Source organism: Siniperca chuatsi, linkage group LG19, assembly GCF_020085105.1.
Source record: "Siniperca chuatsi isolate FFG_IHB_CAS linkage group LG19, ASM2008510v1, whole genome shotgun sequence".
Classification (NCBI taxonomy): domain Eukaryota; kingdom Metazoa; phylum Chordata; class Actinopteri; order Centrarchiformes; family Sinipercidae; genus Siniperca; species Siniperca chuatsi.
In genome coordinates, this window is record NC_058060.1 from 14,201,147 (window position 1) to 14,226,568 (window position 25,422).

General features: G+C 41.1%; 1 protein-coding gene across 5 annotated transcripts in view; it reads left to right on the forward strand.

The window, feature by feature from the left end:
* The window catches only part of stau2 (staufen double-stranded RNA binding protein 2), an 88,203-nt gene that overhangs the window by 34,770 nt on the left and 28,011 nt on the right, over nucleotides 1-25,422 (forward strand). For 3 of the 5 annotated variants that reach the window (XM_044176645.1, XM_044176646.1, XM_044176648.1), the window contains exons 10-12: nucleotides 3,325-3,453; nucleotides 6,237-6,294; nucleotides 12,676-13,052. In XM_044176645.1, coding sequence (XP_044032580.1) covers nucleotides 3,325-3,453; nucleotides 6,237-6,294; nucleotides 12,676-13,052 — 564 coding nt within the window. The remainder of the gene's footprint in view (nucleotides 1-3,324; nucleotides 3,454-6,236; nucleotides 6,295-12,675; nucleotides 13,053-25,422) is intronic. The other 2 variants (XM_044176647.1, XM_044176649.1) reach the window with 1 other exon arrangement.

The window sequence follows — 25,422 nt, forward strand, 5'->3', positions numbered from 1 at the left end:
AACCAACAAACCCCATGTTGTAGGACAAGGCCTGAGGCAATTTAGGCTTAAGAACATATTTATGCATCAGCCCTTCACCTTCCTTCAATTTCTTATGTCCAGAGAAAAACGATTTTGTTTCTGGACTGAGCTTTATTCTTTTAAGTGCCAAAAATGGGCCTATCCTTTCCGTTTTCCTATTTTTGTGGTCTCTTTTTGCAGACATGTTTTTATCATTTCTCCTCTATTATCAGCTATAGAGCAGACAGTGACAGCATTGGTTTCAACACACAAACATCAAAGATCGTCAGCAGCAACTGAGCCCTCAGTGTCATTGGTTATTAGTTCCATTAAAGGATGAAAAGAAATGTTCAGATGTAGTGCAATATTAATGCTTCGTGTCCAAGCAACAAAGATTTTAAGATGAAATTGTTGCTACTTATTCCAGTATGTAAAGTCACCAAAGTTGGTAGTTGTGTCCTGCTTTGCACTACATACTGTATGAAAGCTTGACACGTGAATTTTAGCTCTGGTACCATTTTGCACGTAGTAGATGATTTATAATTTAATTGGAAATTCTCTTCTGTACACTGAGCTGCGTGTACTCCCCCTTTCTCTACTCTCTTGCTCCTCTCTCACCCCCTCTGTGTCTCATCCTCCCTGTTCCCTCTTGAAAAGTTTATATAATATTCATAATTTTTATAGCATGCATATAAAGCTCAGAATAGATGAACATCCATCTTTACAGCCCTGTTTTCCTCGGCAGAGCAGCCAACTGTTGTACTGTTTTATTAAATTGCCATTTCAAGCTGTTGTTGGTAGTAAAGACAGCACACAGACCGTCTTCTGTACTACAGAAATATGTTAGAATACTGTGTAGTACAGAGCCAATATTCATTAACAGAATAAAATTTCATGGACATGCTGCAGCAGACCAAATAACCTTTAACCCTTAACTAAGTTATGGATGATTTGCTGTTTATCACTAATCCAGTAAATAGAGCAGATACTTTGTATGGAGAAAGAATCTTATCAGATACCAGACTTACTTTGAGGTCTTGCATAAAAAAGCCACGTCATTACTAGTTAACAGGAAAACAAGTTATGAAAACCTGTCACTTTGTTCATTGTGCTTAAGATTTGGCACTGGCACATTACTCTTGGTCTGCTGTACAATAGATCTGCCTAGTTTTTAATGGAAACTGGCATTGCCTGTCTCTATTTTATCCTTGACTTTTACAGACTTGCAAGTTAAAGCAACCTTATTACCCCATACTGCCATTTATGTGAGTCTCTAAGTACACTCACATCATGCTAATAATTCAGTTATTACAAAAATATGAAAAAACTGTGAACTTGTAATTTAGTTTTTCTGTTCAATTTGATTACATTCATGCTTTAATGAGCAAAGTCAGATTTCTTTTAGAAATTGGCTTACTGTGAACCATGTTACTGCCTCAGCGAAAATTACTGAAATTGCTATTGTGATTACACTCACAGTAATCACGTTATGTTGTCCATGTACAGTAAATGTATGGAAAATGTCAGGATGATGAGATTATTGATAAACAGTTTTAAACTGACTGGGACTCGTGATAAGCTGGCAGGGAAAGACAGTTGCACTATTTGGATTTTAAGTGGCAATGTGAAGGTTTGGATTTAGTTGGTAAATACTGACAAACATACCCTGTTAATTTGTTTCTTGCCCTTTGGTTTTTGTTGCTACAGTCTGTGTATAACTACAACCCCAGTCAGCAGTCTGTTTCGTGTATGAGACAAACAACTAGCAAAGCTGGCGTAGTCCGTTTTAATTTATGCACAACATTTGAACTGCAGTTCTCTTTTGTCTTACTTTTCCCAGTCGTCTTTCTGTGTCTGTCTCTTCAGTCAGACTCTGGCTCTTTGTCTCTCTTTCCGTAATCCTCTTCTTTCATAAGAAGAACAGAGCTTCTCTTAGCATCAGGCCGTAATTCAGCCTCAAACCTATTCTCCATGCCTCTTTGATACACACATTAGGCCCTGTGAGGGTGTGTGTGTGTGTGTTCCTTTTGTGCAGTCCACTCACTCTTCTAAAATTTCCAAATTGTTTCCCTTGGTAAGTTGCAGGGCTCAAATGAGTCTCTGTGTTCGCATCTTTTTTCTGAACCCATCACTAGTTTCAGAAAAAGGCTCCAACTTGTGTCAAATGTCTTTGAGTAGGTGATCATCTTTTAAAATTTAATAAATGAGGGATTGTGTTTATTAAAGGGATAGTTTGGGTATTTTTGAAGTAGGGTTGTATGAGGTACTTATCCATAGTCAGTGTATTACCTACAGTAGACGGCAGTCAGCTCTCCTCCAGTTTGGAGAAGCAGACAGTCAGCAGAGAGTCTCGGCAGGGAAGTAGAGCAGTGCACTGCTGTGGACGGGGGCAGCGGAAAAACGTATTTTAACCACATAAAAAAATCTGTTTAAGTGTACGCTATATTAAGAACATTTTCACTGCTTTATCTTGCTGTCAGACAGCCTTTATCTTTGGCGCTAACCGTAGAACTCACATATTCCTATGCATAAGCCCAACTGTGCCGTGCACTGTATTACGCTGCAGATCAGCTACGTAAATATAGCATACATTTAAACTGATATTGATTTTTTTAGGTGGCTAAAATATGTTTTTCCGCTGCCCCCGTCCACAGCAGTGCACTGCTCTGCTTCCCTGCCGGGACTCCTGTCTGCATCTCCAAACTGGGGGCAAGCTGACTGCCGTCTATTGTAGGTAATACACTGACTATAGATTAGTACCTCTTACAACCTCACTTCAAAATACCCAAACTATCCCTTTAAGGCTTTCCTTCTCATTGTGGCCTACTTGATGCATTCAGACGAGCACTTAGTGAGCATGTCAGACCACTTTAAGTGAGTGCACTGAGGCCTGGCTGTTCACAGGCTTTGGCTCCCAGAATGTTATTTGTAGAGTGTAATTGTCTGTTTGCATAACATAACGACGTCTGATATTCTCTTGGAAATATCTGCTTACATTCTGTGTAGACAGATTTAATGTTTTGGGATCACTGAAAAACAAACACTTCACTTGGAGCCTTTTTGTGTGATGTGAATTGCACGGCTGACTCGGCCCAGCAAGTGAAGCGAAGTGTTCTCGGCTGAAAAGTGAATGAGAGTGTGACAGGAAGTCATGAGAAAAGTGCATTTAATATTGTTTTCAGCAAGTCATTCAGTGATTCATTATCACAGGATGTATCTATACAGTCATTATATTCAATTGTGAATCTGAAAATCTAGTCATTTTGGATGTCTTTGTCTCATGTGTATGTACCTAATCATGTGTCTGCATCTGTGCACATGCAGGTGAAGGTGAATAACGAGGTTGCCACTGGAACGGGACCCAACAAGAAGGTGGCCAAGCGGAACGCAGCCGAGGCGATGCTCCTTCAGCTGGGATATAAGGCCTCCACAGTCCCTCAGAGCCCCACCGAGGTACGAACTCTACTTCTCTTGCTTACACCAACTTGTACATTTAAAGCCAGTTTATATACATGTCCCCACTCTGTTCATTTATTTTAGTGCCTGATTATTGTAAGTGTAGGTAGTTTGTATGTACAGTATGCTGTCAGTGCTCTACTGAGGAAAAGTGATCATTGGATTGCAGCTTACTATTATTTTCATTATTGATTAAGGAGGAGCGTAGTTATGTTACATCACACGTAGGTACAAGGCTACTGGAAATCAGCACACTGACTTCAGATACAACACTTGTATACCCACAGGCTCTATGACGACAGGTGTGGTTAACCATCCATCCCGCCCCAGAGTGATAAACATCACAAAACAATTAACAATTTAATAACAATTTTAAGTTACATGAAAGGAAACATTAAAATATTGTACATGAAAAACATTAAAAACTTATTTAACCAGAAAAACTCCACTCATTTACATTATCGTTTATTAATCGTATAAATCATTTTTAATCCATCGATTGTTTTTTCGATTAACCGGTTAGTGTGAAATGTCAATAAAACGGTGATAAACGCCTATCACAATTTCTCAGAGCCCATTTTGACGTCTTCAAATTGCTTGTTTTGTTCAACCAGCAGTCAAACATTTTCATTCTACAATAATATAAAATGGAGAAAAGTAGCAAATTCTCACATTAAAGAAACTGGAACTAGTAGATAATTGGTATTTTTGCTTAATAAATCACTTAAATGATTAATGGATGAACAAAATTGTTTCTGATGATTAAACCGTCTATCAAGTAATCGATTATTTAACTAATCGCTTCAGCTCCAGAAAGGAAAACCCAGCTGAAACAATTTTTTAAGCAAAGTAAATTTGAACATTTGTTGCTTTTCTTAGTCTTCTATGATAGTAAACTGAATGTCTTTGGGTTTTTGACTGTTAGTCAGATAAAACAAGCAATTTGAAGATGTAAATTGTGACAGATGTTTTTCACTATTTTTGGACACTTTATAGACTAATTAATCAAATAAATCAAGAAAGTAACCGACAGGTTAATTGATAATAAAAATAACCAGTAGTTGCAGCCATAATATTTATGATTACACCACTGAGGTATTTTAACATTCATTTATGTTAGATTATATTTCACAAATTATATTTACAAATCAAAATTTTAGGTGGTAAAAATGTATAAATGTAATGCATACCCACAATTATAAAGTGAACATACAGTAAGTAGGTCACTCTCAATAATATCATTTCAGCGCCGCCCGAACTGTTTTCACGAGTGTTTGAAACACACACAGATATATATATAGGGCGTCTTGCACTTGGTATTCCAGCCACACTAGCAGCAGGGCAGCAGGGTACCTGTACAGCTGTATGCTGAATGATTACATAAAGAAATTATGTGCACCTCTCCTACTTTGTCTCTACACTATCTCATCTGCACAGCACTGTGCAGATTTCAACAAATACTGATACTCAGTCGATTTTCAGATTCATCACGAGTTCCAGTGCTGCTGACCTATTATGCAACCTGTTCAGCTCCTCTGAACCGAACATGTTTTGTAAGCAACCATTGATCTCCATAATCTTTATTCACCTCATTGGTTTTTAAGCTCAAGGGAGCAGATTCAGATAGAGATGATGTTACATAACCGGGCTCTCTGTAGAATATACATCGCTCCCCAGACAGCTCATTAGTTAGATATGTGCTGCTGCATATATCTTATTCAGACAGCCACACCATAACACTAAAAGATTACACATTGCTTTTATGAGAATGACTGTGAACTTGACTTCTTTTCTCCAAAGAAATCACAACCCAGTTTGCAGTCAATATTCCCCTTTGCCTTCATCTTCATACTAAACAGTCAAGCTCTGACATTATTCAGTTTGGTCTTTTATGTAGTTACCTCCTGATAAATTTCCAAAGCTTCAGCAAATTAGTTTCTGTGTGTTGGAAATGTCAAATGTAGCACACAAGTTATTGAATTTGTGTTTGCATCATTGCATGTTTTATTTGTTAGCCCTATAAACTGCTATGTTTTGATGTCTTAGATTTCAGATTAATGAGTCTGCTGTACTGGAAATAAGCAGTCTCACTGTTTAAGCTAATTCCTGGCAATAGGTGAGACCTTTCTGGTTACGCTCAAGACAGAATATTTAGACAGAATGGAGTTAGTGGTTGATACATGGCTGTGCATTGGCCTGACAACTCTGAAAAACATCTCTATAAGAATTAGTTGGACGGCCTGCTTCTCACTAGATCCTCAGACAACCCCAAGCTCTATGGAATGATCAAACAGTGTTTGCCAAGCTCCTGTTTTGTAGAATAGGTTGTCTCTCTTTAGATCTCTCTTTCTGTCTCTCCGTCCTTCCCTGCCTCCCCTTCTGTTGGGACCTCTGTTTCGCTAGATTCCCACCGTAGGATTGTGGGTGATCTATGCAAAAGTGGGGGGGGGCTGTCACACATCAGAAATGATTTGTTTTTCTGTTTCACACACGTGTGTTGGTGGCTGTGTGTGTTTGTGCAGGCAGACACACATACCACAGCAGAAATAACACACTGAATAGGAGCCTTTTTCAGTCACTAAACACTGACAACCCTCCTAATTAAGTAGCTGGCCTAGACAGACAGTAGGCTCCTTAAGCATCCCCTCCTGTGAGCGCTCGTCTCTTTGTGGCCCAAACAGTAGGAAGGAACTCGTCTGACATGCGTGAAGAAGCTGTCTGTTCAAGAATCTACATCTCTCTTACCTCCCCCTTCTCTCCTTCTCTCGGCATCACTACAGATGGACAACAAAGGCTGGAATGGACAAAAGGCGTCATTTACCGAAGCGACAAGCAACAGTGAGTATCCGCACGTCTCCCTGTGTCTCTTTCCATTTCCTTCTCCCTCTCTTCTCTGGCTCTCCAGCACTCCCTCCATCCTGCAGGTGGTTTTAGCCGCCGAGATGGCCCGGCGTTTAATCTCTGTGACTGGTCAATGGGCTTCTGACTGTCAGCTTAATCGGCCGTGCGTCCTCGTGGGGAGCCTGCGAATTCAGGCTCATTCACGCAGGCTTACAGGGCCTGCACACTGAGGCCCTCCGGGGAGTCCCCCCAATGCTTTCCTGTGCAAAAAAAACTTAGTCTTTCACTCAGGATTAGCACACAAGCACACTGGAGCACAAATGCACACACACATACCCATAATCCTACACACACAGACACAAAAACAGTGAGGCAGGATATATGATGATATGATATGAGGATATATATATATGAAGCAAGATATATCTCACAACGGTGTGACTCTTCCACATACCAGTTGTAGACAAAATAAGATAAAGAGCTCATGAAAAAATACTGGAACTTTGATGCAACTTAATCATCATTGCAAACACTGCTTCAAAGGAAGCTCATATTAACCTATTAGCAGTACTGATGTAATATAAGTACTATATATAGTACTTTTGATTAGTCTTTTGATTAGCTTTTGACTGCTGTTCATCTTTGTTGATGCAGTTTGCAGTTCTTGGCAATTGGTGTCACAAGTTTAGAGGCAGCTCTCTTCAACATAATAAATCATTTAAAAAATGATTCAGCCTCTCTGGAGGTTTTTAGTTGGTCGGTCAGTTGGTCTACCAGTTAGGTCCAGGTTGAAACGTTTCAACAACTATTCGATGAACTCCTATGAAATTTGGTACAGATATTCATGCCCCTCTCAGGATGAAATGTGTAACTTTGGTAATCCCTTGACTTTTCATCTAGCGCCATCATCAGCTCAAAATTCCAATTTGTCCAATACATTAGTTTATTGCCAAATACCTGTAAAACTAATGACATTCCCATCGTCCTAATCTGTACTTTGTGTTCAGTGCTGATTAGAAAATATTAGCATGCTAACATGCTAAACTAGGACAGTAGCTGACAAATGCTGCTATAGCTGCAGGCATAGTGCTTCTATATTGTATAAGATTCCCCCTTGCTGCAGTAAGCTGACAGTAACCTTTTTACTTAACAGGCCTCTGTCCGTCTCCACAAAGATGAAATCGGATATGAAACAAATGTAGACATGGAAAAGACAGCCTCTTTAGTCATCTCCTCATTTGGAAAAAATCTTCTACTTAGGGACCTTTTTAACTGTAGACAAATACCAAATAATTTCATGACAGGATTTATGTATGAATTTACATGGGAATGTGGTGGCCTTAAGGGGCATTTCATTTATAGAGGGGGATAGGTCTCTTCACTAAAAAGAGTAAGGATGCAATTTTGTAGGAAACAGCTGGTTTCTATCAGCTGTATCTGTTGTTAAGTTGGCTGTCTTGTCTGTAATCAAAATAAAAACAATGAAAAAGCCTTCCTCTCACCAAAGTCAAACACTATTTCAAGACTTCACATTCTATTTTCAGTTGTTTTCCTGGTCTCCAGAGTCTGGCAGCAATGTAATCTTTCCATTTATTCCACATGGTGTGGGAGTTAAGTAAGTTAATATTTATTACAGGTGTAATAAGTTATGCAAAGAATTCATAGTCATGATGTTGCTAAAGCACATTTACGTGCATCGTACTATCTGAGCTTGATTTGTTGTGATGTCCCAGCTTGACAAAAAGACCCACTGCAAGCAGTCTTACTTTGGATGCCAGCAAAGTAAATGCCAGCTTGAGAAAGAGCAGTTTAGGGGACAAATGAACAGTCTGTGAGATGTGGAGCAGCACAGTGGAAAACAAACAGATAGCCTTATTAGATTTGAATGTGCTGTTATCACTTGCGTCTAATGGAGACTTTTGGCAGTGCTCTGACATGGGGTATCCAGCTTCAGTCTGGAGAGGAGAACAAATCTGATGTTTTAGCTTCCTCATGTTGAAAATTACAAAGCAGATTAGTAAGGCTAATCAGTCTGACTTATTGTGTTTGCTCATTGCTGGGCCGGACTCGATATACAGAATTCAGATGAGAACTGAGCCCCTGCCACAACTCATATACCACTCATATGTGTGATTTAGTCCAATTTTCTGAAAGATATATCATCTAAATTATGTTTATAGGTAAATGGTTGTTCTCTTGGATAAACTATTTTGGTGGTTGTGGTTTCTATGGTAGTCCAAGCTCCAGGAATTGCCCAATACCTCCAGAGCAGAGCCCCCTGGGAAACAAAGTCTTCCTTATTTGGTGATCATTCCTATTGTTGGCTTAGAGTGTGCCATTGGTCCCATGCCATTCCCACTCATAGTTTATCTCGCACTCAGCATGAGGCTTAACTATCTGTTAATTACCTTTTTAAAGTTGCCCAAACTGCACAACACACAACGTTAATGTCTGAATAATGTTTATTGCATAAACACCCTTTACAACTCATTCAAACAGATACAGCTGGTCTCAATCATGTGTGTCTATGATTGTTGAATGGAAGATGTTTCTGGTTTGTTCGTTGTTTTGATTGACTATGCAGTTTATTGAATAGAAGTGGGAATAACTAAATGGGGTTGCAGAATTGCAGAATACTCAGTATAAAATAAGCTCTGGCAACAAAACGGTTGTAACATTTTTGTGATAAACAGTGATATTTGTGTCAGTTTGTGCTGAAGTGTGTTTCTTAGAGAAAACAAATAGAGAATTGTTCGTCTTGAATCATTTCTGTGCAATCAAAGTTTAAAGCTAATCGCTTCTTCTTGTGGATAGTTTCACCTTCAGCTCTTGACAGACTTTACAAGTGTTTAAATAACAGGAGCTGTTTCACAGCTAAGTTCCTTTTCACTATTAAATAAAATTTTATAGGGTTCTTAAAGTCAAGTTAACACCTGCTGACAATCTTGTTTTTGCTGACCTCCAGTGGTTTAACTTCTCACCTTGCTGCACTGGTGTAAATTGTACTCCAGGGTTTGTCAGTAAACTGTGACATCATTGTTGGGTGTGGTTACAGATGCAGCAGAGAACACTTCTGACCACACCCAACGGCACCCTTTAGTGATGCTGGCTTTAGGTGCAACTGGCCTGAAGCGTTCAACCGCAGAGGGCAGTGAAACACTTATTTTAACCCTGGTATTAAGTTACTCTTAAGTTATTAACCTTAAGGTTACAGTTCTGGTTGAGTTGCAGACACTTGAGGTTAGTGGTGGTAACAGCAAGTGTTTTAATAATACATGTCAGTTCAAAATGACATGTGTATCAACCACTGGGGGCAGCAAACACACCTTGAGCAGCTACTCTGTCAGAAATGCAACAGAAGAACAACAGTACTACTGAACTCTTGATTGAATGTTGCATTACGGGAATTGCATGCATCCATCGGCTTTTGTCTTCTGTTTTTTGTGAATCCCTTGCGCATGGGTGTGTTATTTAAATATGGCACGGGAAAAGCGGACTCCGCCAGTAACAGTAAAAACTACAATAAACATTCACTTACACAATGCATTGCAGAATGGCTATTGCTAAAAAAAACATTGCCCATAAATAGTAACACAAATGGGTGTGATATGATGAAAATCTTTTGGATTATAATAGTGTGGTATATTAACGTCTAGAAAATGGGTTATTTGTATCATAGTGGTTGGTTGTACCCGAGCTAACATCCAAACTGTTCTCTACACATCTACAAAGCTGTCATTGGCCAGCTATGCTCCACATAAAGAGCAGTGTTGCATTATGTAAGGCAAAGTGGAAGAAAATTGGTAAATGTTTCATAGGCTGTTCATTTATCGCTATGTCCTTCCGTTCTTGCTCTTCCACATAAAACACACACACCCCTCAAGCACCCACAAACACTGATTGTATTTGTGTATATGTGTGTATTTAAGTGTGTGGTTCTGTCCTTTGCCCTGTGTGAGCTGTGGGATGCAATGCTACAACAAACAGGGTGGCTTAGAGACAGGAAGGGAGTGTAAAAAGAAAGAAGAAGAAAAAGAAGTAAGAAGAGAGTGATTTTTCTCCCTTCTATTCCCATGGGTAATGCAGCAGGGCTTTTCACTCGAGTTGCCACATTTCATTTCCTGCTGTGCATATTTGTGTGTGTGTGTGAATGTGTCTGTGCATTGTGTGCATGTGTGAACTACTTGAGGGTCTTGCTCCACCGTGGTGATTTATAGCGGTGGGCTCCGGCCCTATCTGTTTTCGATCAGTCTCATGTTGGCTCTGGCTTCCCTCCAGTGCTCCCCTGGCCCACCGGACGCCGAGTCTGGGTGGGACCCCTCCAAAACTGCCTGGAACCAGCACCACAAACACACTCTTCCTTACTCTTTCATTCCCCACTTCTCAGCCTCACTCTGCTTCTCCCAGGCTCTCTCCTTTCTCTATCTTGCTCCCACTTCATGTACACAATTTCACAATCTCTACCCAACATCCTCACGCACAAACACACTCTGTCACTCTTACTTATTCACTATCGCTGTCTCTCCTCCTTTGTCTCACTCTTGCTCTTTCTTGCTGTCACGCTCTTGCTTGCCATCAGCTGACACCAGCTTCAAGCACTCAATCACATGCAAACATCCTCACAGGCACGCCCACACACACTTAGGCAGAAAATCACACACACTCACATGGATTGCATTCACTGCCCCATCCCAGCCCCCCACCACCGGCATAATATTCTTTGTCCACAGCTGATGTCATTTTGGCTAACACCTTTCATTTTTTTGTGATACATTCAGAATGCGCACGCCTGTGAGTTTTACTTGCGTAAATTCAAATTAAAGTTGTCATCATGATTGGGAGGGGGGAAAAAATCCTAGCAGTTGTGTCATTGCTGGCATGGGGCAGTTTGTTGTAGTATGAGTAATAAGTCCTGGATTTCATTGCTGTTTCCTTCAGCTTTTCTGCTTTCTGGAAAGGAACGCAAACTTCATTGTTCATAATGGGAAATACTGTCTGCAGGTTCCCAGAAACCTTAGACTCAAGTAAGCTAGAAGTGTGCAAAACTCTCTGTCTTTGTATGTGTGTATCTATGTGTGATGGTAATGTTAACTCAAACAGGAAGTGGCCTGTCAGCCATGCGCTCACTCCAGTGCTTTCTCCCAGCTGTTGGTCCATATGCACACACAAACAAGCACACACAGACGTACGCACAGGCACACACACAGCTGGTCTTCCTGTCTTTGGTGACCTTGGCTTGGCTTTGGAGGCTCCGCATGGTTTTCACATCCACTCATCCCCACCTCCTCTTCCATTTGAACTGGCTCCAAGCTCATCCTTCTCTTTTATCCTTTTTCTCCCTTCACGTCTCTTCTTCTTTCACGTCTCATATTCCTTCCTCTCACTTTCACCGCAGCCACAAAGTGACGAAAGTATTGAACCTCAACCCCGTGTTTCCTCCTTCCACCTGTCACGACCATTTCGGGACAGTGATGTCAGAATGCAGGAAGCCAACATAAACGAATGAGATTTATCCAAATGGTCTGGATCGGAACATAGTCTTGGCGTGCTGTTGTGCTCAGCTGGCTAGAACCACCGCATATCTGGACTGAGCTGCGTCCTGTTAAAGAAAAGCTGGTCAGAGGTGCCTCGGCCTCTCGGATCCAAAACGCTCAGGATGTTTCCTCGAGCCACCGAAATATTCTCACAAGAACCTTGATCTGAGACCGAACCTGCTTCCGAGTTTGTAGGGTCTGCGTTTGAAGAGATGTTATAAGTGAAGCAGGATGCCGGTTAGCTGACAGCGCTGTTTCCCATCAGTGATGAAGTCATAGCTGCTCTGTTGATATTGGTAGATGCTCCGTTTGTGTCTGTGTGTTTGTGTTTGAGAGTGAGAAAGAAATGAGGCTGTGTGTGTTTCCCAGCAGACACTTTGATAGTGCTTGGAAGTGCCAGAACCACATGAAACTGTCATCTACGTTCGGAGCCAACGCACATGCTTGTACACACGCACCAACACACACACAAATGGACACAGTTAGGCGCACACACATGCACAAACACACCCTGGCATTGTCTGGTAGTGAGTGACAGAGGAATATGTGTGCATATCATTTCAACAGTTAATAATGAGAACCATAATAACCCTTTTTCTCTCTTCTCTCTCCCCCAATCTCCTACCTTTGTCCCTTTCTGCTCCTTTATAAACCATGTGCCCTCATCCATACATCCGCATTATTTCTACCCTTTCCATCTCTATCTACTCTTCCACCCTCTCACCTCATCTCTGTCCATTTATCTATTCTTTAATCCATTAATTTTGTTCCTCTTTTTCTCTCCTCTCCTTATCATCTCAATCTCCTCCGCCATCCATACATCCCTCTTTCTTGACCCCTCCAGCCCAGAAGGGTCTGCTCCATCTCAGCCCAGACGTCTACCAGGAGATGGAGGCCAGCAGGAAGCAGGGGGGCAGTGCTCCGGGCCCCGGCGGCAGCAGTGGTGGCTCCGTTAACTACATGACGTCCAAAGACATTGGGCCCTGCTCTGCCCCATTGCCCCCAGGACACCCGCCATACTACAGCGGCTCAACCTCCTCACCAAGCCCAACCGCCACCATGGCCAGGGAGCTGCTGCTTAACGGTCAGTCACCCACAGCCGACGCCTCCCTGTCCATGAAGGGGAAGAACTCGGCCTTGGGCTGCGGTGTCTCCGTGCAGCCTGCACAGCAGCTGGACTACCTGGCTCGCATCCAGGGCTTCCAGGTGAGATGCAAGAAGGTAAACGTGCTACTTCAAGGGTGTTCTGTAGATCCAGAAAATGGAATGGAATGGAAATTTCAGTATCATACAATCTTAGTCTTCCTTCTTTAGTTTTGGGTGTGAGGCCGGGACTCTATAAAAACGTAGTGACCAGGTTACATCGCTGTCTCTCTCCTCTGCTCTCTGTCTGTGTCATGGATGTATAAAGATCTGCAGATCTGTGTGTCTGTTTGACCGAGGGCAGGGCTGAGCTACACACATGCGCAGAGTAGAGAGAGGACAGCGGACAGGATGAAGTGTGGTTTCGGCTGCATTCACACAAAATTCGGCAATATGGCTCCTTCCCGCAGGCTTGTGCAGAGGTGTGGCCGTGTTTATTTGTGCTTTAGAACGTAACCGCTGTGAAACAAAAAATAACGTTTTATTTCTCTGATTCACATCTTTGTTCTCGCTAACGCCGCTCCCCCTCTTCTTTCACTCTCTAGCTCACTCGACCACCGCTGCGCTCTCTCTCTCTCTCTCTCTCTCTCTCTCTCTCGCTCACTCGCTCACTCGTTGGGGGGGGCAACTTTGAATTGTGTGTTTACAAACAGCAACCGACAAATCCTACTCATTATGCCTTTACTTAACAAAAAAAGACTAACTCATTTAATCCGATGAATCACTTTATTCAAATTGAGGATTTTTTTCAAGGATTTTTTATTTGTTTTAGGGAGATGACGTCATAAAATCTGACGACAGATATTCGAAGCTTCTTTCAGAAACCTCAATAGAAGCTTCAAAGTTAAAAATAGCCATTCGGTACAGCTCTATAATGTACTTACTAGATGGTGGTTTAAACAGTGACCTCACTCATTACATATGTGGTCTTTGCTGTGTGATATAGCGCCACTGCACATTTCCCTAAAGTTTAATAAACCTAATACTATATTTCACGAAAATGTAATATTTTCTTCTGATGTTGGGTGAGGTGGCCATTGGCAATTGACAATTTTGTGTACGTACTGAATTACTTTATCACTTTATTAATATTATTTTAATATTATTATCATTCATCTGTTTTGTGTTTCCACCACAGACAGAAGCCTACTCTTAAAATGTAGGCTTTTCTGCCACTAGCTCTCTCTCACTTGTACTCGACCACACACTCGCTATGCACATATGTGGTTGTTTATTAGCCTACAACAAGGAGACAAGCTTTCACTGCACTTCTAAGCTCTGTTTTAGCATGATCTGTTCTGCCTGACCCCAGTAAATTGTGCAGCCGTAGCGGTGCTAGGTTGAAGACGCATCAAATTGTAAATGCATGGTAGGCTACAGACTGAACGAATTAAAAGAAAACACAGCATGCAAGAGACAAATTATGGTTTATTTATGTATGTACATGTACACACACCTTAGAATTCACCACGGCAGTGTTTTTCTGGCCCAAAGAAAAAATAATCTTTGAGCATTGGCAACTAGATAGGCATTGCCGATTGATTTAATCCATCGTCAGTTCTCAATTAATTGACATTCGGCTGAAGCCTAGAGCTTTGTTGTAATAAAGTAGAATTTTCCTGTAAAGTAGTTCAGTTTTGCACATTGCACTATGTTGGTGCTTTGTTTCTTCTAGGAAAAAGCCCCATCAAGGAGGCCTCCATGCAGATAGGCATGCAATTGTTTCCAATTTCACATTTATTTCACTTGTGGAATGTAGGCTTGTGTTTCATTTTAACGGCCATCAATTAGGTAGTAAAAGTCATAATTTAAACTTGGTAAAAGTATCAGACACCCTGTGGTACAGTCATACAGTATACACACATGCTAAAGTGACAGCACAGATGTTAGCGTGACCACGCATAAATATGACCACACACACACACACACACACACACACACACACACACACACACACAGGTCTTTCATCCACACTTCCTTTCTCTCTCTGCCCCTTTCACTCCCCTCTCCTTCATTAACTCTCTCAACCACTAAATCACTTCAACTCTGTCAGTCCACATTCAGGCATGGACAAACAGAGAGAGCTGCTCTGATAAACACTCCAGTCTTCCAAGAACCAAGCAGGTTATTGGAAATAAAATGCATGCAAGCAGGTGTGTAGGAATGAGAGAGAATACATCTGCTCTTAGTCCAGGTGTGTATCACAGCTCCATTTGAAGGTGATGGAAAAAAATCATTAGATTTCCATCAATCATTGATCTTTTATATAAAAATCTCCTCACTCGCTTTAAAGGGAAGTAACAGTTAATAATCTGAAGCAGTGGCGGTCTGTGATGACTCTATTAAGTAATGTGATGGCAGAGTAAATGGGCAGCTGGTGACTGCAGTGCCGAGGTCAACTCTTCAAACTACACAAACAGCGAGAAATTATAGTTAGTAAATTTGAGGAAGTAAAAGGGAAGAAATAAGAACAGAGGAAGGAATTATGATGGAGGTACAGAAAGACCAAAACATAACAAAGAGAGAGACACAGGGACAAAGAGAAATAAGGAGAATCTGTTACGTGGCTCTTACTCAGTACTTCATCCTTGGTCCATGTGTTGTCTATTACCTCCTGCTTCTTTGTTTCTGTCCTACTTCCAGCGCTCATACCCGCCGTGCCAACAACACGGCAGCCAAATTAATAGGAAATACACACACACACACACACACAAACAAACACACTGAAGTAAGTGCCAGCATCCTTGCTCCAAGCTGGCGTGAGTACAACACACTGTTGCTTATCCAGTCAGAGCTTCCACTAGAGGCTATTTTCCAATCAAATCAAAAGAAGGGCTTAGCAGGTAGGCCCGGGCCTTTGTCTGTGGAGCTGGATGGATGAAACAGACACTATGAGAATGTCCTCAGTGCTTGTTAGTTGCTTTAATCCAGTGTTGGGCGGTCACTGTAATCCGCTCACTTGGATAACATAATTACATTACAAAACCAAAGTTACTAATCAGACAAGGAGATTATTATCAAATTACAAAAAGAAAATCTTACGGTGGATCTGAGCGCTTGTTTGTTGTCGAGTGTGGTCGACAGAGAAAGCCGGCTCGACGCAAAGCGGCACATTACGTGTCCAGTGGAAAAGCAGACAAGTGCATTTTTTGGCAAAAACATTTGAAATCTGTGGTGGGTTAGCCCACAAACACACATAAGAATACATAAGCCTTAAAAAGTCTGCCTAACATGGCTTTGTAGGCAACCAGAGGTTCTCATTACAAACCCACATGATATGAAGCATTCCCTCAATAGAACACATATTGTCTGCATGTCTCAATTACAGCCTGATTTCCTCGCTTAAGCAACACACACACACACGCACATGGAAATGCATGTTTGTATTTACTCAGATCAATGCATATAAAGATACATAGACAAAAATATACTTATATTTTTGCAAAGTGCAACATGGTTTGTGCAGTATGAGAACGACAAGGGCTTAAACTTCACACACAGGCTTAGCCCAACTCTTCCATTTCCACTAAACAGAACCTGCTGTGTGTGTGTGTGTGTGTGTGTGTGTGTGTGCGTATGTACAAGTGTGTTTGGGCTTGGCCAGGCAGCAGAGCTCTCTCAGGTTACACACACACAGGAAGGCTCAGAGCAATAACAAAGGCCTTTCAAAGGAACCCTCAGCAGGTTAAGATAAAATGTTTTCGCTCAAACTGATAAAAAGCATCTGCAGCTTAAATGAACAGGCGCTGGTATCAGTGGCGTGGTATGCACCACAGATCAGCCGGCACTGATTAAAACAGACACTGGGCAGTCCTCTCTTTTACACACAAAGACAGCGAGTGTGTGTTTCTGTTCTGTGTGTGTCCAGCCTGATAATGACAGAAGCACCTGTGAGGTTTAGTTCCAGCTCTAAATCCATAGCCTACCAATAATGTCCACAGTGAGAAACAGAAAACGGATAGTGTGTTATTGAGCAGTTCTACACTCTAGACTCTTCACACGAGTCCACTTGTCCTGTAGGAGCACCACTCTCATTACTCTCTTATGCTTGGAAAGGCTATTCTAACTGGTATCGTTTCGCACAACCTCCACCTCAAATCACCTGTAACTGCTGCGTGTATGTTTGTGTGTGTAAAGCTATGTACATGTGTTTTGGTACAGAAAGCCTGCGTCTCTTATGTGGAGAAGTTTTAAGTGGTGTGTGTGGTGGCTGTGTTTGTGCTTTTTTATTTATAACCACACAGGTTGACCAGGAACACATTCTTATTGACCACAATGGCTGAGAGGGAGAAGAATCAGGAAAGGTGTGTGTGTGTGTGTGTGTGTGTGTGTGTGTGTGTGTGTGTGTGTGTGTGTGTGTGTGTGTGTGTGTGTGTGTGTGTGTGTGTGTGTCATCATATGCTGCTTTTGCTTTGGCATGACTGCATACAATACAACTTTGCCAAAGCATATTAACGCAAACTATTTAATCATAATAAACATAAAAAAACTAAATGAAGAATAACAATACAAAAAGGCATGGAGAACAATAGGGGGTTTGGAAGGTAGGTAAGAGTAATTTAAGATATTAACATATAACAAATTATTAATTAATAAACATTAATTATTAGCCATGTGGGACAGGGGTCTCACAGAGCTGTGGAGCTCATGGCAGGCTGCTACATATCTTGCTGCTAGTCTACACCAGTCCTCCCTCTCTCCCAGTAGGACCGGAAGTCTCTTTGAGTCACTTCGATAGAGGAAATCTGGGAATATTTTGATTATTTTTTGCAAAATATTGGTCTGTAAGATTTGATATTGGTTGCAGTGAGTTAGGAAGTCTCCGTACTCCTCAGTTTTGTATCAGACACTGTGGTCAAGTAGGTTGCTACATTGTACCCTCTGTTTAGGGCTACATATTTTTCCATCTTATTCTGGGATTTTGTTAGTTCTGTCCAGTAATCTCTGTATTTTTCTTTTTCTTTCATCATAATTTGGTTGGGTCCAATGTTCTGAGTGCTTGTGTCCTGAAGCTGAGGTGGTCGTGCTGTAATGACCTGAGTGGTTGACGGTTCGCCCAGCCTCAGGACAAGTAGGCAGAGGGCACTCCTTTGTGGGTTCAACTCCTGGCAGCATAGCATGTCTTTGGTTCAGAAAAGATTTTCAGCCTGTGTGTGAATCATATTCTTTCATCAGATGTATGTTCTGGATGAATGGACATAATTTGTTTACATATTTATATCACTTGAGCTGTAAATCATGTTCTCATCTAAAGCAACACACAGTAGTTAGTTCACAACAGGAATACAAAACAGAAACCACATTGTGGGAACCCAAATTTTAAAGCGAGACTGTGTAACTTCTGCTGAACAGGAGTCACTGTGGCTACAAGTGACAGTAATGGGAGATTGCTTAGCATTTAGCTAAAATGTTAAACCAATGTAACAGTAGCACAAGTGGAAAATAGTCATAAAGTCGAACTGACATAGTAATGTGCCTTATTCAACAATATTTACATTAAGTTTGCTAATACTAGCTAACATTAGCCACTTAAGCTACTGGTCATACCAGACCAAGTAAGGCTAAACAAAGTGTATTGAATTCAGCAAAGGTGTGTTTTATTGCTAATGAATTCAACCTTTCATTTGTGAGAGGAAGAATGTGTTATGTCTTCTTTCAAAAGTTACGTAGTCTCGCTTTAAATCATGTCCACTACGAAGACCAGTTGATTTGACATTTAAATTGCCGTCGTCACCCTGCCTTTTGGTTATACTGTATGTAGATTAGATAAACCTTGTTAAAACAAAGGTGCATAAAAACAATATGTCACAGAACAGTAAGCAGGCATCTCATTATTTTTGCTGCACATAATACAGTAAGCCATATTCCTAAGTAACTGGCAGGTATAATGAATGTAGCACCTTTTCAGCATGAATTAGAAATTACACCCCTCCTGAAGTTGTGTTCTGGTTGTGCAAATGGAAAATATGACAGAACCACTTTGTGTTTTGTAGTAGAGATTAGAGCCAGCCTGTAGAGTTTTGATGACCTGCATAAAGCATAACCTGCTAGAAAAGTTTGCATTATTTAAGTGTATGTGAAGTATGCAGAGTTGGATCTCTCAAATCATTAGTGCAGGATCACTGTGGTGCACTGTGAAAAGTACAAAAATATTAGTCATCATCAAACATTTATATGGGTCAGATGTTAACTCTTAGTGACACAGGATATTGCAACGCTTTAGAAATTGTTAATATCCTCTTGCATATGGTGATCAAACATCAGCATACTGTACTATAACATTCCAGGTTGTGTCTGGAAGAGTTGAATGGTATCTACTATGTCTATCAGTTCTGTCCACCTGCTAAATCCAAGCGCAATAACGCAGCAGAGATAGCAATCAGCTGAGTTATGTTATCTAGCCAAGACAGGCTTAACTTGGGAGATGGATTTAGACAAAAGGGAGGGTCCGTACTCTTTGCTGTGCTGGAATCAGAACCTCTATGTTGGAAATCCCGTGTTAATGAAAACACTATCCTTGGCGGGTGGCTGGTGTTGAAATCCATTCAGTACGGTTCCCAGGATTTCTCACACTTTCACGTTGTTTGTTCTCTCTCTCCGCTTCCTTCTTTGGCTTTGTAGAAAAAACACTTCAAATGGTGCCGACTACACCTTGTGCCCTGCCTGGCAGTTTCTACCCTCTCTTTTTTTCCTCCTTTTTTTCCCTTTTCTCCTCCTTTTCCTGATCTTTGTTGCTGACTCTCATCTCTCTGTATCAACATCAAACGCCTGATCTGGTTCAGACTCTAACAGTTTGTTTCCAACTTCCTTGTCATCGTCTCATTCCTCCACTCTCTGTTTACTCTGGGATTTGCGTTAGAAAATACATTTTGGGATGGCTAATCCCACCACGTTTGATTTCTGCGGCAGGGTGATGGCTTCCAGCTGCGCTCTGCGGCATATTTGTGTGAAGAGCGATCTTCGAAAACAAGTTTTGTCGGTGGTATAAATCAGACCGTTAATGCTGTGCTGGCTCGGCGCACAGTCTCTCTGCTTACATGGTGGCCCTCTGTGTGCGTGTTGGTGCGTATGCCTGTGTCTGTGTGTGTTTGGCAAAACTGAGTGATGATGTTTTTACACCACAATCAAGCCCATTTGCAAACCTTTAAATCAAATACCCTCTAGTGCCAGCACAGCATATTGCAAATTTGAATATGCAGCATAATCTTTTTTTTTTACTTGCTTTTGTTCTTTGTATTTTGATAGTATTGATCATATTTCATGTAATTCTCAACACTAGGCTGTGATAGCAGCCGTGTGCCAGCACAGTCCCAATGTGGGGAGATGGAGGGTGTCTTAACCTGCCACTTTGTTTGGAATCCAAACAGTTCTCTTCATTATCTGCACAATAGTCGCTGTAGAAACAGCTAGCCTGGCACTGTCCAACGGTAAATAAATCCACCTAGCTTGGCAACTTCACAGAAATGACAAGACTCAGAGAAGTCACTACTCCCAGCAAAGAAGTAGTCCGGCACATAACCCCCGTAAAAACCGCAAATGATCATTTTTATAGATTAAACCAACAAGATATATTGTGTTAATGAATGAGCTTTAGAGGTGCTCGTAGGAGGTATTTTTTGTCCTTTGAACAGACCCAGGCTAGCTGTTTCCCCCTGTTTCCAGTCTTTATGCTAAGCTAAAGTAACTGGCTGATGGCTGTAGCTTAATTTTTTATGTACAGATATGAGAGTGGTATCAATTTTCTCACCTAACTCTCAACAGTAAAAGCAAATAAGCGTATTTCCCAATGTGTTGAGCTATTTCCTTAAATTGCACTTAATTTAAAACTTATAAAAGTGATTTTAAAAGAGCGAGTCTCTTTTGTGCGGCACATCATTCTATTATGAATTACAGGAGAAAAGCTAGTTGGAGGTGCAGGCGAAAAAAAGTTTTTCTTATAAACATACACTCATCTTTATCTAGCTGTTGAAGGAACAAGTGGATAATGACAGCAATACTGATACACAGTCAGGCTAAAATATTTTAACAAAACTAAGACTTGGCAGCAGTTCTGCCACCAGTTTAGCCATTTAGATGCACATAATGTACTGTAGTTATGACTCTAGTTACTTTTGGATTTATTCCATCCCTTTTTTTTTTGCATTCTCGGGTGTTTGCCTAAAAGTATTACGTGATTGACTTATTGGATCGCATTAGAATGCACAGTGGTTTGTTTTTCGGATCCCTCAGTGTATTTCTTTTTACGTATTTCTGTAGAAAATCTATTTGTGAAACCAGGTTCTTGATAATGAACTGGCTTCCTTGGAACTCACTTTGTCTCATTGTCTTAAGACTTCTCTCTGTAATTCAGGCAAAGTGCTCTCAAAGTTGTTAGAGTAGCAGCTTTGTTTGCCCTTTACCTCCTACCATTAGGAGACGTGTAAAGGTATATTAAGAGTGTACTTTAAACACTCTTGACCCCTGATGTCCCCACTGAAGTGGCTCGTGTGGACCTCTAATTGCTTCTCACCAACAATGACAGCGTTCCTCAACTGAGAGGGCTTGTTTATTTTAGTAAAATCAAAGTTATTTTCGTGCTCTTTGACTCTCCACAGCCTGCACTTGGCTTAGTCTGGAATCAAGCTCTTAGTCCTGCAGTGCTTGTGCTCTGTGGTTTTAACTAGAGTAACATGACAACATACCTAATAATAAGTATTTGTTTTTGCTGTTACCTTGACAGCATTGTATAACACAGTCCTAATGATATGGACATCTATTTCCGTTGTGTATTTTGCCTGCATTTGTGTGTCTCCCCTTCATGGCTGTTTGGATTTCTGTTTGTAGGTGTGCACATGCATATTTGTGCATAAATTCAAGCATGGCTGCATGAGCGCTATCACTGTGATTGTTTTTTAGTTTGTGCATGTTCGTGTTTGTTCGAATGAAGAGGAGCATTTGAAGAGGAGCCATCCAGCTTTAGAAGCCAGATGTCAGAGGTCGTTCCACATTAGTGCCGCCGATCAATCGCAGGCCTTGCGTAACTTTCCTGCTTCTTTGTCTCTAAAGGAAGTGGATTAGAGGCTTTTTTCTGAGTTGGGACCTGGGATGATTAGTTAGGCCTGTTTAGAATGCATGCACTCACAGATGCATACAAACATGCACTCAAAACAGACGACCTGGATGGGAGAATGAACGTTTTGTTTTTAAGATGCTCGTTATTTCAGTTTCCGCCAAATCATCGCAAATGAGATGATGCTATAATGTTCTTTGATGCTGGCACATCAGGCAACTTTCTTTCCTGCCTGCAGGTCAGACATGCTGGAAAATCCCCAAAGTAATCAGGAACTTTGACTATTTTATCAACAAGCCACCAAGAAAGTAAGACCTCCAGGTGACGTTTGGTGAGCTGCCAAATTTTAACCAGAATTTGGCTGGTGGCTGGGGCAAGTCAATGTTTATTTATATAGTCCAATATCACATACAGGGTGTCAACGGGCATTAGAGGCTTACAACAGCAGTATTTCCAGACCCAGCTCAAGATCTCTAAAAAGATGAGGGAAAAGAAAATCTTAAGCACATAAGGAAACAAGACTGAGTCTACACACATGCGTGAGCATGTACTTATGCACAGCAGTGCTTTGAACTAAATGCTAACATCAGTATGCTAATAAGCTCACAGCAACAATGCTATCATGTTGATGTTTAGCAGGTATAATGTTCACCATCTCAGTTTAGCGTGTGAGCATGCAAACATTTCCTAATTAGCACTAACCACAAAGCTGAGGCTGATGGGGAAATTAAGTTTTGCAGGTTTTTGATCATAACCCAAATTAAAATTTTGACCTGATGATGGCACTAGAGGAAAAGTTAAGGGATCACCAAAGGGATTACAATTCATTGAGTGTGGAACGTGAACGTCTGTGCCAAATTTCATGGCAATCCATCAATAGCTGTTGAAATATGCCACTCAAAACCACAAATGTCAACATCATGGTGGCATTGGAGGAGAAGCCAGCCAAATTCATTAGGATACTTCATCTGGGAACCATAAATGTCTGCACCAAATTTCATGGCTATCCATCCACTAGTTGTTGAGATATTTCAGTCTAGACCAAAGTAGTGGACAGACCACATAGATCGTCATTGGAGGAAATTTAAAAAGGGATCCCCTCTCCCCAGATTGCTTCGAGGGTAAACGGCAATGACAAAGAATGAATAACAGTGTGCAACAGTTAGTAAATATCTACAATACAGCAACAGATCATTAGCCAACAGTAGGATTACAATGGGTTAGATAGTTTGTTTACTCTAGATAAGAGGTTTCACCTCTTGATTTTCTTGTTTTTTCTCGTTTCTTGAACATTGTACGTGTAAATTGTCACCATGACCAAAGACATTGTTTGTTGGTTATATAAGCTTTAACTTGTTTTAGGAACCTCATGATCTTAGCCCCCTCGTGGTTAAATATACTTTATAAATGGTAGTTTCCATCAACTGAACATACACACTTGTGTCCATATACACTCACAGACGTTGGGAGAAGTTGGAAATTATTAGAAATTTGATATATCCAAACATATATCTCTGTACAATGAGAGACTGAGAGAGAGCGTGTGTTTCCTCCAGCGCCATCGAAGGGCCTCACCCTCGGCTGGAGTTCTGACAGCTCGCAATAGATGAACCGAGCGAAGTGCCCACTGATCAGACAGCATGATTACACCATACATCACAGGCTCCTAACCACAGGCCTCTATACTAAATGAACCAGCATGCTGGACAATTACACACGCTCACATACACATACACACACAAAGATTCATATCTTTGTGTTCAGACCCTAAAGCACAAACTGTACTTCTTCACACACAGGTTGAATTATGGAAGAAGCCGTATTTCCAGCTCATTTTATACATTTTTAAACTTCTGAAAAATGGGATTCTTGTTACCAAACAATTATATTCTTACCCCTAAAAAGTCCCCCTCCTCTGTTTTTTTCACCCCTCTGTCTTTCTTTCTCACTCTCCTTGATGTTGAAGTCTGGAGAATTTATTAGAGATTAACTTGTCAGAGAAGGCTTTTTCCACGGCTCACTTTACTACATTCATCATTCATACACATAACAGATAGCATTCCACAATTTATCACTGTGGGCCCATCTCCTCATCAGCAGGTGTGTGTGCACATGCACGTCAGTATGTATGTGTCTAATCATGTACTGTACGTAACATCACGTTTGTGCATATCTCTGCACACACATGTTCATATCTCCGTGTGCTTGCGTATGTTATGATGGGGCTGTGTCTTAATGGACATACATTCATGTGTCTGGCTGGCTAGAGCGTGCACACACACACACACACACACACACACACCTTTCCACATATGATCATAACTCATTCAGAGAGACACGCACACCTCGCTCTGGAAGCTTTCAGTCACAGATCATATACAGCTACTTGTATGCATGTGCGTTAATGTGCATACACACAAGTTCAGCATGTATAGCCAAGAAATTGTAGTGTTGATCACTTTGATCCAATGAAGAAAATACACACAGAGATACACACACTATTCTGTTTTTCTGTTGATTAAACAAATTTAATAACTTAAAACTCCTCCGCCAACAAAAATATACAGACACCCACGTTGTATTTAAATTCAAAAGATGCTGACATCAAATGTTTTTAACACATCTTTCTATAATATTAGCTGTTGTGGAAATTATACTTTGATCTACAAAAGTATATAAAATGGATTCGTGCATCTTGATTATGGTATTAATTTTGTCCATTTTGGCTGCAACAAATTCCACTCCAATGGCTCAGAAACCTAGAAATAGCCCTTTTTTAATTATGCCTGACTTATGTGAGGAGTTTGAAGTGCATCCATTTGTACTGAAGTAGCTAGAAGCTCCTTTATGTTCATAGTTATATTCTTCCATACCTGCTAGCTTACTTTTTTCATTTGCTCATTGACGCACATAACCATTTTGAATCAGTAATGTTCTCTCTCTCGTTCCTTCTGTCCTTTGTCTCTCTGCATCAGTCAGATATTTCTCTTCTATAAGTTCTCATACATATGTGTGCCATTTATTAAGATGCCTGCAGCTGTCGTGGGCATAAGTAGGCCACGCAAACACACACAGACATACACATGCAAATACACACGTGCACCGAGTGAGAGCCAGTGAGAAGTAGGGCAAACAAGCAAGGCAGTATTACCAAAGCCCTTGGATCTCAGGAGCAGACTGTCCCAGAGGAGCATCGTGTTATAACAGTTCTGATTGCACAGCATTTAGGAATGCCTGCAGAGTTAACCTCTCAATGATGAGGGGCCGCCAGTGATGTCACCGCCACCCCCCCCGGATGCCTCCCCTCAATCGCACATACATATCCTTCCCATTCATTCCCCTCCATTGCCATCTCTGTATGGTGTGGGGTAATTGTCCACAAATGCTCCATTGTGTCAA